Source organism: Periophthalmus magnuspinnatus, chromosome 15 (genome assembly GCF_009829125.3).
Source record: "Periophthalmus magnuspinnatus isolate fPerMag1 chromosome 15, fPerMag1.2.pri, whole genome shotgun sequence".
Taxonomy (NCBI): Eukaryota; Metazoa; Chordata; class Actinopteri; order Gobiiformes; family Gobiidae; genus Periophthalmus; species Periophthalmus magnuspinnatus.
The window spans coordinates 2,075,602-2,090,113 of NC_047140.1; the positions used below are offsets into that span (position 1 = coordinate 2,075,602).

At 40.2% G+C, this 14,512-nt stretch overlaps 1 protein-coding gene across 1 annotated transcript; it reads right to left on the reverse strand.

Annotated features, from left to right (window-relative positions):
- Positions 1 to 5,876: 5,876 nt before the first annotated feature.
- Positions 5,877 to 8,405, reverse strand: nkx1.2la (NK1 transcription factor related 2-like,a). Its single transcript, XM_033980102.2, has 2 exons — positions 8,195 to 8,405; positions 5,877 to 6,466 (listed from the first exon to the last, which is right to left on the reverse strand). Exons 1-2 carry the CDS (start codon positions 8,403 to 8,405, stop codon positions 5,877 to 5,879), a joined length of 801 nt encoding a protein of 266 aa, XP_033835993.1.
- Positions 8,406 to 14,512: the final 6,107 nt, after the last annotated feature.

Below are 14,512 nucleotides of genomic sequence, written 5' to 3' on the forward strand. Positions count from 1 at the left end.
GAGTTCCAACCAGCAGACAAGGCCCCCCATTCACACTGTGGTTTCTCACTCACACTCTCCCTTCTCTTCCCTATCCATTATGTACACCTGACAGCATTTCAATTTCAGTCCTGTTTTACTTATCTGAAAAATACAATAATGTAATCCCCATATAGGGACTGATCCTTTATTATATACTTGGGCTTAAAAGACAAAGATGAGAGTGTGGGCTATGATATATGACAGCTTGTGCAAGCTCTGTTATTACCTGTCTGTCAAAAGTGCCCAAAAGACCTCATCCTGGACCATTATCACAAACCCCAGCAGATGATAATGGAGAGATATCAGAGGCTGAAGTGCCATAGGGTGGATGAGGTGAGGGGGAGAACTCTGCTATTAAAAATAGGGTCAATAAATAAGTGTGATGATGTGAACATAATAATAATATAATAATAAATCATTTTAGGTTACAGTACCACACAAAAATACACAATAATAATAATATTAATACATGGATTTATATAGCGCCTTTCAAAACACTCAGCCCTTCAGCTCTATGCTGCTGTTGTATGTTGTTTTACTCTATAATTTTGGGCTGCATATGCCAGGTTGGGAATTTGCTGAATGCCTCTCCTGCTCTTCACCCCCCCACTCCATGCTTAAATCTGTTTTGTCCAATATATATTCATGAGCCAAAAATGATGTGCATAAGATATCATGCCCTGAAGAACACATCTGATGCAGTGCAGCACTCCACAACTATCCTCTTCGACTAGCTGTGACTCTAGCTCAGTCTCTACGCACGCAAACACTTTCTAATCAATCCGTTGGACAAGAGACACGCAAAGAGGAGCTCCCATTACAAAGCAGAACACAAAACACCACTGGGAGGGATTGGGAATCTATCAAACCAGCCCGGGAACAAAACTTAATCCATGCAATCACCATCTCCTAGCAGCTAAAAGCCCACAGCTTAGGAAAAAATCCATCATGTCATCTCATTAGGGGCGCTTTGAGCTTTGAAAGGAGCTCAGACAATGGACGTCACTTTGTGGGGAACAGTGGGTAAGGCTGTCACGTACAGGTCAAACTGGTCGTGTGGAGAAAGGCTATCGGGATGCAACATAGGGAAGGAAAAGGAAGAAGAGGAGGCAGGGGGCTTGAAATAGCAATAGGTAACGTCACAGCAGCAGCAACAAGTGGCAACAAGCAGCAGCATCATTTAAAGTAAAGCCAAAATAGTAAACATAATATAACACTATGACTAACAGAGGAAGAGGGTATTAGACTAAACTGACACACACCACCTTCATACACGACAATGTGGGTGAAGTGTCTTCTGTAAGGACACAATAGCAGTTTTGCCACTACCGCTCCACTGTGGCACCTGATGTTGCCAGTGGTCTCCCATCTAAGTATTAACGATGGAACGCTGCTTGGCTTCTGACCAGGAGGTTAGGACACAACCGCTCGAATATACATCAGTCAACATTGTTAATATATTTTTCTGTTAATATATGTTCTGCCAGCTGAAATAGACGTTAAAATGAAAGTCTAAGAACTGCAATTAAAACACAACTGAACCTGGGATGCTGTTAGCTGCCTTCCCTTAAAGAGCTTTTAGCGTGTATTGCAAAAAGCTTTTAGTCTGGCAACAAAAAGCGAACTGGATAATGTATTGTGAATTCCAAGGTATATCCAAAATTGCAGTTTCTGAGGGACTTCTGATCATGTGGGGAGAGGCCTCAGCTCATTTGTCACGTGAATGAATTTTCCTGCAAATACAAAGCCCATTCATTTATAGGGCTGCATCAGTGACAACAGCAGGCATGTGTAAGAGCACATGTGAAGAATAATAATCACATGCTCAGGCAGTGCACTAAGATGACTTCATTGAACACAAGAAACTGAAGTGTGAAAGTTATTACATCCACTCAATTTGTCTCTGAGCTGCCGTGTTTATGTCCAGTTTCCATATGTTCTATAAAAAGACCACAGTAGGTATGTTATTAAAAGAAGATTCACTGTGGCGTTGCTGGATGGCCAGGGGCTTTGGATAGAGCACATATACACACTGTGCAAGCCTTAGCATCCCAAGATTGATTCCTGAAAGTCGATTGAATGTCTCTCCCAACTCTTGGCCCCACATCATGCTACTTTTTGTCCTGTCCTGTGTGGGGGTCTCCACTTGCAAGGATTTTCCCAAATTCTAAAGAGGAGGGTTACACTTTCAAGAGGGTATTAATTGCTAACACATAACATATTTAGACTGCCACATTAACCACTCTCAGATACATCAATCCTCTTTTGACTTAATGATTTTCAAGTCAGATTTGTCCATACTCTACTAAGACAGATTTCTTTGTGTTAAATACAATTAAAAAAGTAATGTAAAATGCAAGAGTTTTGATAACAAATGAAAAATATAGCCAATACAGCCAGTTTAGTCACAATTCATGGATTCTGGATAAAAACACATCACAAACACTGTGACTGATTACCATTTGGCTAGAAGCGGTATAGTCTGACAGGTTATTTCACACTCACAGCTACAGTTTGACCTTAGACGTACGCAGGGCGTGCTTTAATCTGAGGAGAGCTTCATTAAGTCTGCACTACCTTCCCTTATTCAGCATCCTGCACTTCTACTATTCATACATAATCTACCTCTTGTTGTAATGGGGTTCTTGCTATTGAATACACTTTTCATTTCTAAAATTTTGAATCATTTGTCACTTGTACATTTGCAATCCAGGACATATTTGTACAGTTATTCTAGCCAAAAAATGGGATTATGAAATATAAGACTTAACAGAGCCACCACTGGCTCAGCATGTGCCAAATAAATGTGAGAATGGGATGAAACCAGATCAAAACACTCTTTTGAATCATACAGAGGCAAACTAAGGAAAAGACAGATATATAAATGTGCAGGTCTGAGCGGTGCCTATCGGTCATGGTTCATCTGTGCCATGACATCAATTCCAATGTGAGGAAACTCTCCCTAGTCTCCCCTCTGAGCACCAGAGGCTCATTCCCTCAGTATATTTCAATGGGCAAAATATAACACAGCGTCCTGTGCCTTAATTTGTGTAACCCTTTAGTGGAAAAGATAATTCAAAAAGGAAATAAGAGAAAGAAATGTATTTAAAAAAATAAATAAAAAATAAAACTACTAAAAACAATGTATTTTTACATAAAAGTCAGCTGCTATGGCATAAAGTACAGATGTTTTTTGTGGATTAGTAAAAAAAATGCAAAAAGGGACAAACGGAGACTAGACTCAAGCATAATGTATTACTTTGAATCACAGAGCTCAGCCCAGACACAGGAAAAATGAGGGAATGTGATTAAACTAATGAAAATAGTCTACATTTTTTTGATCAAAACTAATTAACAATTAATTCTCAAATACTGCGGCTCATTTACATATGAATGCACGCTCTCATCCCTCTTGCTATTATGGCAATGTACAATAATCCTATGCCACTTTATTTCCAAAGAAATGCTAACATTTGTATAGCACTTTCTACCTCCAGTGGAGGCTCAAAACACTTAACATCCAGGGACCATTCACACACCAGTGAATGGGACACTTGGAGCAGGGTGGACTAAGTGTCTTGTCCAGTGTCACAATAACAGTATCTGTGGAATATCACTGTCTATGGAGTCTTAAAATATGTTGAAACTGTAATCCGGCTGCCAACCTGTGGGGTCATCTGACCTCTGCAGAGGTTTATACCAGGAGCAGGATTCAAACCTCCAACCTTCCAATCAGGGGACAGACACCCTTCACATTCTGCCCAGAAATATTGATGATCCAGACCATACCATAGCATAACATCAGTTTACAATCTGTGTAACACATTTGTAGTTGCTTTTTTGTGAGTACTTTTCCATGACGTTTAACAAGAACGAGAATGCGTCAAATGTGATGCGTCAAATTCCACTTTAAAAGCATCTCAAGGGAAATATAAAAATACCCATGATTCTTTTGAAAGTGGGAGATAATGACGGCTGCAGATTAGAATAATACAAGATAATCACAGATGAACGCAAGAAATGTCTCAAATGTGAGAAGTTTTACAAAGTGATTCACAAAGTCACAGTTTCTTCTAATTGAAATAATTGTTCTGAGAAATCCAAAATGTGATGACATTAGTCTATTTAAAAAGGTAGTCATAACTTAGAGTCACTAATACAAATATGAGCAATTTACTGTGCTTTTGTCAACATTTTCCCATAAATGACAAATTGCATCCGAAGAAGTCGATTCATTTTCGATAGTATGACGCCACAAGAATTATGTGACTGGATTTATTTAGAATTTAGAGTTTGTGGTACAGCTTTAAAGGAAGAAAGAAACTACTAAAACTACTATTTTAGAGCGATCCTTTTAAACACACATATCAAATATTTATTAAAGATGCACTGCAGATGTGACTTTTGTTGAGGATGTGCTTGTCTCTCCAGCAGAAAAGTTACATAGTGCACCTTTAATAACTGGGTATAAAGATTCACAAGATACAACAGGTGATGCCTTTGCATTTACAGCTGATGATACCAGGTCTAATGATTCTTCTCTAAACAGAATTCAAACCACAGGTCTATGTGAACCTTTGAAAGGACCTCTCACAACTATAAATAGACCGAACAAAATCAGGTACGGATGAGAAAACAAAGAGCCTGGTGTGAAGACAGTTGGAGTCAGTAGTGTTTTTGTCATAAATATAGGTCACTGCAGACAGATGCCACTTTTTAAGCACTTCATACTCACTGTGTATTGTTGCTATGCAACTAATCTGTGGGATACTGGTGAAAGCTGAGCTGTCTACGCCTTCTGGTGGTGAACATTGTTTTATGCATTTTAGTTCAAAACATCAGGTCAATCCAAAATAAATAGCATAAACCCCCCACTATAGAAATTATACACATTAATATGAAGAATCCAAAGAATGTCTGACAAAACTGAAAATCCTTTACAGTTCTGTCAAACTGGGAGACATAATGGCTTGATTGGTCTGAATGCAAACTATTCCTTAATATACATTAGGCACTGTTACATGGTAACAGATTGTGGTTTTGATGTAACCAGACTGCAAATTATTTTTCAATTTGAAATCTAAGGTAAGCAAGGTATAAAACAATGGGAAACAGCGCCCTCTTGTGGAAAGATGCTATTTAGACATCGACACTGCATTATAAGTTTAGATTAGTTATTCCAATAACTTAATTAACTAGTTGCATATAAATGTAAATGAGAATAGTCAGAGGAAAACCCTTCTAATAAATAATAAATAGCTCAAACTACTACAAACAGTCCTTGACTTGTCAGCCTATTATTGAAGTGTCCAGAAGGTATTTGTGTTGCGTGCCCACGTTTAATGAGCAAATATCTGACATTTAAAGTATACTGCATTAACCTATATGAATGTGTATACATGTGGTTTGTGATATAGACAGATAGAACCCATCCCTGTTGATGGACCTCAAAGGCGTTTTGTCCTCTTTCCAAAAATGTTATTTTTCAGACTGATGCCTTATCATTTTACTCTTTATTTACATTGTGGTGTTGCATTAATGATAAAAGGCCTGTGAGAGGTAGAATACATATTTGTTGGCTGAATGCAATATGGTACAGTTAAACACACATAATACATAAAAGGACGACACGAGGCAGAAAAGCATTTTCATGTGAGCTGTCAGAAGAAGTTTTGACACCAATGACATTACTTGAGTGCATAGTGGGAGAAGAGTCTACACATATCCCTTTGAGTAATTCATGTTAGCAGTCAATGCCAAGACAATCTGTGAGCTTATAGAATATTTTCACAAACTGTAAACAGAAAATATTTACACATTTATTCACATTGTTGCACAAAGTGTATTTTTGGTGTTCAAAGATGTGGATTAAAGTAAGTTGGCTGAACAAAACCAGTTGACACAAAGGGGTGCAAGAGCCCTCCTGTGGACGTGAGTGGGACTGCAGCTGTAGTGTGGAAGACCATGTTTGCAGAGCTGAAGTTAGGGAAAGTCTGATGGAAGTTACTTGGGCTTGGACTGACATTTACCACAGTGTTGCCCGGTGTCTGTAAAGTGCTGTCTGCCCCAGGGTTCTGCTTTTTCCACTTGGTCCTCCTGTTTTGGAACCAGATTTTAACCTGGGTTTCTGTGAGGCTGAGGGACAGGGCAAGGTTGAGTCTCTCACACACAGAAAGGTAACGTGTGGTGCGGAATTTGTTCTCCAGAGCGACCAGTTGCTCATAAGTGAATGCAGTCCTGGCACGGCGTGGTTTGGCACATGTTGAATCGTGGCGGCGCCGCTTGTGAGGTGAGTGGTCCAGAGTGGCAGAGGAGGACAGAGAGGTGTGGTCTGCATCCTCCTGCTCCAAGCTGGGACAGGGCTCTGGTGCTGGGGGAGGGGAGGAGAGCAGCTGAGGGTTTTCTGAGGGAGAAAAGAGCTCTTTCTCTGTGCCGGTGTCATCTTCTGTGAAGAAAAGTAGTGAAAACTTGAGTATAAGTTTATATTAAAAACCTACTATTTATTATGTCATCAGAAATTAGATTGCATATCACACAAAACCAAAACAAAAAGGAGCCAGTGACAATATACTGTATGTGCAATAAGTTATTATAGTCTCATTTAAAGGTGCACGATGTAACTTTTCTGGTGGAGGGTTCATCACCTGTGTGTATCTGTGTAGATGTTTTTCTTTTGCCAGGAATGCTCCACTGTATGACATTTAAAAGGGTCCACCTTCAGAAAAGTTACACAGTGCACCTTAAGTAGCTAAAACAAATAATCACAGCGACTGTAGGACATTGAAATGCCACTTATAAACTGCTGTGTCCCCAAAAATCACAATGTAAACATAATGACATGTAATGAAATGTGTTCATGTTAAAATATAGAGCTGTGTCAATATAACCACATAAATTCTCTAGAGGCTGTAGTGTTAAAAATGAGTAGGAATCTTTTTTAATGTTTGAGTTTCATGAGGTTTTGGTTGGTTGTGGTGCTGAAAGAACAGCTCCTTTCGTGCGTGACGTGTCTCGTGTTTATTTCCAGCTGTAGCCTCGTTTACTTATAGTGTGTAGGCCTAGAATCAGTTCAAAAAGCCTAGTTATAAGCAGGTGGATGTCCTAACGTCCTGCCCTGTCTAAGAGTGTATTTAAAGGCCTGGGGTCATCCAAACAGAGCGGGGAATCAGACGGAGAGGTGCGGCCTGGTCACTAATCCTTAAATCATTTATAAATCATTTATAAAGCCCACAGCGCGTCTCAAAATGTCATGTAGCGGAAATAAAACCCGTCTAAATCCCACCTCGCCCCCTCAGCCATGACGTGCTAATGGAGTTTCATATTTGCGCCCGGATCGATAAATGTCATCTATTTAAAGGGAAGTTTGAATCGAGCGATATTTGGGATCAGACATGGAAGGGGTGTGAAGTTTGTACCTGCAAGGTGCTGGAGGGAGATATGCAGGATGCAGTAATGGGATATCGATCAAAGCCTGCGCGGGGCATCCTCAATGGGACGATTTAAACAATTATCTAGGCCGCCTGTCCCAGTGCCAATCACACACCAAGGCTTTGGGAGCGAGCCTTTGTGCCACGCTCAAAGGAAACGCAGCTCTTAAAATGAGGGGAAGGTCACTCACAGATGACAGCAGTTTGATAGAAAACGTTTTGATAGAAAAGTGTGGCGGTTTTTCTTCACTTTGTGCAAAAAAAGTTTAGTGTATCAATAAAGGCAAGTTTGTTTGACCGTAGAAATGATGTTATAGGCAAAATCAATGTTTAACAGAGCTGATAATTACAGCCTAACTTTGCCTGACAAACTCCTTTGACTTGACCACGTCAAAACTGGAACTAAACCCAGAACTTAACCAAGACTAGACCAGGACTAAACCAGAACCAATTGGGAACGCAGCCTATATTTTAAGTTGTGGTAGATTACATTTTGTTCAGTTTCACAAATAAATATTCATAAAAAATACAAAACTCAGGCACTATATTACTGTGTTGGCGTTTTGGCGGATGGATACGCGGTACTGGCAGTGGTAACAGGTGCCGTATGGTAGGCTATAGTTTGTTGTTGCTTTTCTTTTTTCTTTTTTTCTATTAGGCTACAAATTACAAACCTAACCCATTTTACTTTCTGGTGTATGGCTGAACTTAAGTGTGTAAAAAATGTAACTGAATAAGTTGTTTACCTTCTTGTGCTCCCTCCGCGCCGCTTTCCTTTGCACCTGTCACCCTTTCATTTGCACTGTCTGCCTCCACCGCAGGAAACCTCTCCTTGGGCCCACAAAGTATCCTCTTGCTGTTAAACTTGTTTGGGTCCAAGATGTCCAAAATGGAGAAAGAAATCTTGCTGTACGTCGTTGTCATCTTCAGCTCGCGTGTGAGTCCAGCATCATTCATTCACGCACACTTTAGGACACTTTGTGAGCAGATAAACTTGTCATAGCTTGTCTGTCTTGGCTGAGGCGGTCTGCAGTGGTGGTCCCTGGCTCCTGTCTGTCCCGGTGTGGTGTGCGCCCCTGTGTCTGTCCCGGTGTGGTGTGCGCCCCTGTGTCTGTCCCGGTGTGGTGTGCGCCCCTGTGTCTGTCCCGGTGTGGTGTGCGCCCCTGTGTCTGTCCCGGTGTGGTGTGCGCCCCTGTGTCTGTCCCGGTGAGGTGTGCGCTCCTGTCCCGATGTGGTGTGTGCTTCTGTGTGTCCCGGTGTGGTGTGCGCTCTTGTCCCGGTGTGGTGTGTGCTCCTGTGTGTCCCGGTGTGGTGTGCGCTCCTGTCCCGGTGTGGTGTGCGCCCCTGTGTCTGTTCCGGTGTGGTGTGCGCTCCTGTCCCGGTGTGGTGTGTGCTTCTGTGTGTCCCGGTGTGGTGTGCGTGGGTGAGGATCAGGCAGCCCTCTCTTTAAAGCGTCTGTCCCCCGTAAGTCTTTTCAGACAGACACGTGACACAAACACTATTACCGTTTCACACGAGCTCCTAATGAGCTCTGAGCTCTCGTCGATAATCACCCATATCATTAAATTCAATAAGCCTCGACCTGTGCGTAAAGTGGGCACAGATGGTACTTGGGCTGTATTAGATGTTGTATTAGATGTTGTCCTATCTCTAAAATTGAACTTTTAAAATGTGCAGTAGTGTGTCCCTCTAAGCATTAGCTACAGACACAGACACATAAAAGCCTGCCTTTCAGTTATTGTTATTATTATCATTATTATTATTATTGCCATACATAAATAATGCTAAACTTTAAAGTTACATTTTGTCCACTTGTTATTCCATTCTGTGTCTTGTAAATGTAAACAGATGAGCCATAGATAGAGTTTATGAGTTCAGGTGACTTGAAGCAACATTATTTATATTTTATTATAATTTTAAACTGATTAAATCGAAAGTATTCCATATAATAGATACATAGAGTAGGCATTACATATCATTATATTATTAGAATATAACATTGTAAAATCACTATACATCAGAACCACAGAATGGTCCTATGGCGGCTGTTGTCATATGCAAAATGTTTGGGACATTGCGGACCTCGCAGTTCTGGATATTGCAATTATTTTGCAGTAAGTTACAGTTATAGTTCATCTCTACATAACATGTTGTGATTACATAGTAATGAAATAGTCATAAGCTAAAAAAAAAAAAAAGTAAATATTAATAGCAGCAATATAAATTAATGCTAATATAAATTAATACAAGAATCCTGAATATACATCCAAAGTACCCTGAACAATTTAATATTAAACAAAATGTATTCTTTTCAATCTAAAAGTGCACTGCCAGTAGTTATTGAACACAACTGATTGTTTTCTCACCTAAAGCTGATAGTTTGATATTCACAATCAATGGGCTCCCTGGTCTTTAGCCATTAGCATTCAATACCAAGTGACACAGGCTCGTTTAAACCCTGATGCCCGCTGATGGCTCAAATGGTGAAACCAGCACAGGATCAATATTCCCAGCAGGTGTCCAATAGAGATAAAGCGTGATGGCTACAGTCAGACAGACAGCCTTTTGGAGACGGGGAAGCCACACCAGTAACAGATCGGACCCAAGCTTCACGACAATCTTTTGACCTTGTAATAAGTATTTCAAGCAAAGTGGACTCTCCTTTTAGATTGTTGGATTGCTAGAGGAAAGTGGTTAATGTTGGATATACATTAGGGTTGTCAAAAGTAGCGTAAATCAGATACTAATTGGTACTAAAACTAATATTGAAACTAGATACTCATTAGAGCAAATATTGATACTAGAAAGTCACATTCATAGGACAGAAATGAACCTTTCCTGAATAGCTTTAGAATGATCTTTAGCTGAATCAGAACAAGTATAAGACACATAGACACTGTGGTACATGAGCACTGTGGAGCCTGCCTAAATGACTGAGGGATTACACAGATGTAAGGTAACATGGTATTATAAAAAAGTACTATGATATAATGTTGAAGATCACATTCTATTGTCTAAAGAAAGATCTTTGTTATCATCGTGATATTGGAATTGATCTTGAGTATCAAGTCTATTTTTTCAAGATCTAGTTTGAAATTTTAGTATCTTGACAACACTAATACAAACACTTTACATATTTTACAGTTGAGCCTGTGAGTCTACTATGTTTGTTTATGTAACCAGACAGTAGTTATGCGTGGTATTGCAGCAGATTTGAATCTCTCTTTTCTTTGGACAATTTCCTGTGCCACTTATGTGGTGTTTAGTCTGCTGCGAGGAACTTCCATGGTCTAGTTCTGTGTGCGTTGTGTAGTAGTTGCATAGTCAAACATTAGTCAAAGCCACCCCTACTGGGAGTCTGCATGTTCTGCATTTGCATATGTATAGCGTCTACATATGAATAGGGCCTGTTGGACACTGGAGGTTTTACAACTTCCTACGAGAAAGCCCAGCGGCCGGACATCTGCTTACATGGGGCAGTCTTGAGGACAATGACGCCCCCAGGATAGAGTCCATAGAGGGAGAAAAGTCTTCCAGTCGGTGTGGACCTCACCAGGACAGTGCAGAGAAGGAGTAGCTCACGTCAGAAAACTGCAGGGGGGCTGAGGAGACACACTTCCACTGAGTACCCCCTCCTGGCTCCATAAAGACTGCCCCAGGTCTGCTAAACGTCACATCATTTGTCGAATGGCAGGAGTGGTGCTATGAGGTGCACTTCTGTTGTATGCTCTATAGGCCTGCCCTGTCTCCACCATTGTCCCATAAAGAGGGGTGCACAAAGGAGCAGCAAGACACTGGTCAGACATTAAGAGCCTGTTAGAACCTTCACAGCAAATTCCTAAGTCTTGTATCTCCATTAACTACGTAGCAACAGGTAAACATAATCTGCAATCGCACAACATCCTCAAGTTAATTGCTGTAATAAATAGTTAGGAAAATAGTCTAAAAGTCCCCAACAAATATCCGAAGAAGTGTTAAGTGTTTGTGTTCTTCAAAACAAATACCAGTAGCTATTGTTTTGATGTTTATGTTAAACTTTTCAATGAAACTATTATATTAAACCAATCTTTTTAGCATTACTACTTTTCTTATGTTATACTTTTACTTTATCCAAATTCTGTTTTACTGCATTTTTAGCCATTCTTCATTTGAATAGTGCTTAGTGAGCATGAGACTTATGTGGGGATGATATAAATGTAAAAAATTCTACTTTTATAATTATTTGATATTTGTATGAGTTCTGTTCTAGAATAAGACAAGAAAATCTATCATGTAAGATGTTTTATTCTTTCAGATCTACATAGTGATTCTTTATTCTTTGTTTAACACATTTAAAACAATCTGAGCAAAGACTTTGTTGCTCTGAGGACATTTATTTTTATAAAAGCCTGCTGGTAAAGGGGAATTCTGAAAGTTTTGGCTCTTCACTCCAATTTTCCTGTGTGGAGATTTCCACATTTTGGAGTAAAGCATCATTGTAAATAGACACTCACATGTCAAGTTCACATCTGTATGATGCCTGGCTCAGTTTTTACTGACCGTGCTTAACCACGTAAACTTATTTTTTATTGACCACTCTGGCATAGGCCTGTCTGTCACAATATCACATTTAAAATACAATATATTGCTGATGAAAATATAGAAGATAAATGACAACATTGCCACTAACAAAAAGCCAATATAGTAATTAAAGTGACAGGCTTACTTTGGCAGCAGGAATGGGGCATTGTGAAGATGACACCCCAAAACAACTCATTTGCCATACAACAGTTTTACTTCTCTATCTAAACAACTGCTTGTCTGTATTTAGTTCAAAACTTCAGTTTAAAATGATTTAAATCTGTTCTTGTTCTAACAGTGGTGCTGCCAGACTAGTTCTGGTAAAACCTTGTGAGTGCTTGCCTGACTCCCTCTTTGACAACAAGGTCAGTGGCATTGCCCAGTAATTGTCCTAACGGCCCGTATACCTGTTGGGTGGAGGCGAGTAATGAGAGTTTTTCATTACAGGCGGGACGGGTGAGTGCGCCTGGCAGATGCTGACAGGCAGCAGATGTGTAAAGTTGGGGGTGATTTGTAAAGGGGTCAAACTGCATCACAGAGGAGATGGAGGGCAGAGTGGGGCTGCTGCTGGAATTATGCTGAGGGACACTGTCAGTCACGGGGCGCCCCTGTCAGCAGAGGTAAAGGTCAGTTCAAACACCACTGCTGCACACATCTAACAGGGAGGCCAGTCAAGTCCAGCCTGGTTTGGTAGAGATAAAGATGTCTCGCGTGTGGTGAAACTGCACATAGCTGAAGTGAAAGAAGTTTTGTAAAGTAGTTTGGGTGGTTACTAGGATTCAGATCTACATGCTGATTTGAGTTCTTGAGATTTTTTTGTGCCCTGTGCCCTATCTAGTGCATGCCCTCATTAATCTTTTTCCACAAGTTCAGTTTAGGTTTATGTCTTAGGTGTAAGTTCTTAAATATTAATATGTCCCTTATATGAGTGTTTACCTGTAAAGACTGTAAATAAACTGAAGTAGGACTTCAGGGCTTACAATGTGCTCACTATCATTTTATGTTCCATTTACAAACTTAATTATTTATCTATTGTACATTTACAATAAAATGGTTTAATTGCTTAAACTTTAAAGTGGAATTACAGTAAAGAGCTTGATAAAGATTTGAGAAGAGCAGTGAACAGTAGTTGAAGTTTGTGTAAACGAGCACAGTGCATTTGTCCCTCAGTTAGCTGTGTGTGAGGCCTCTGCACTCACTCCACTGTCACTCAGCATGAGCATTGATTATCCATTGTTCTGAGAAGGTCACATCATAATTCATTAACAACAATTAGTCCCCCAGTGCCACCTGCACTCCTTCTCTCGATTGCCCTGTGAAATTACGAGCTACCATCACAGCTCATACGTGCAACAATGAAGATGTATTCGCAACGTAAAGGCAAGAGCTATTAGTTACATTATTTAAATGGATCCGTTTAAGCCAGGGAAGCTGTCTTTATGAAGGGCAATTAGGCAGTAACCGTAATTGATAATTCATGCTAATTACAATTAGGAAATATAAATAGTGAGTGTAGGATTAATCCTGATTGTGGCGAGTGGAAGCGGTGTGTGTGCGGGCTGTGAGCTGTGATGGAAGCCAATGGATTATGCCCCATTCATCTCCATCAGCGCACAAACAGATTGTGTTTGTCCCTTTATATTTCTCCATTGACCGTTATCTCTTGTTTTGTTTCTGTGCCCTTGCCAAATTGTCCATGAGCTTCAGTTAGTCTGGTTCAAAAGTGTAGAGTGTCACTGCTGTGTATGCTGTTTAAATCAGTAGACTTTTAGAGGCCAGTAAAATAAAATTTAATACATTACAAATTTGAGAACTTTTATTATGTGTTTGTAATGTTTTTTGGGTTTTTTTCTTTTATTACATATTGGTAATTGCAAACAAATAATAACATATAAATACATAAGCCTAAAAGTTAGTCCAAATGTGTGTGATGCCAGTGAACACACAACAAGGACTTGTTACTCCTTTAACGGGATGTTTTCGTTAGAACTAGAAACATTTAAAGAGTATAAAAACCAAAGGCATAAACCTTCTGAGATCCTATGTATTTTTGATTTTGTTGACACTATATTGAAATATAATTGGTCTATTCCCTCTGACAAAGCCTGATGCTGTTATAATCTCCCACCTCATCTGTAATTAGAACAATCTTCTATGAGGTCACCTTATCTGACCTGTGACATCAGGGTCGGCGTGATGGAGACACTTGCTCTGACCCTGCATAAACCCACTGGACAGACAGGAGGCCTGTTAGGCTCTATTGTGCCGAAGGACATGCTCTTCCTCTCCTCTGATAAGTGCTTGGACCTGTCAGGGAGCAGCAGTCTAAGTGGAGACGCCAGTGTGATTTCAATACAAATGCTGTGCTGTCTTAGCTGAGCAAACAAACATACAGGCTGATCCGAGGTCCAACGGAGGCCGAGGGGAGGCTCAGCCGCAGCACGTTGACTCAGATGGGCCTTTATTGCTTTATTCTCATGGGATTTGAATTAATCATGGAGCTA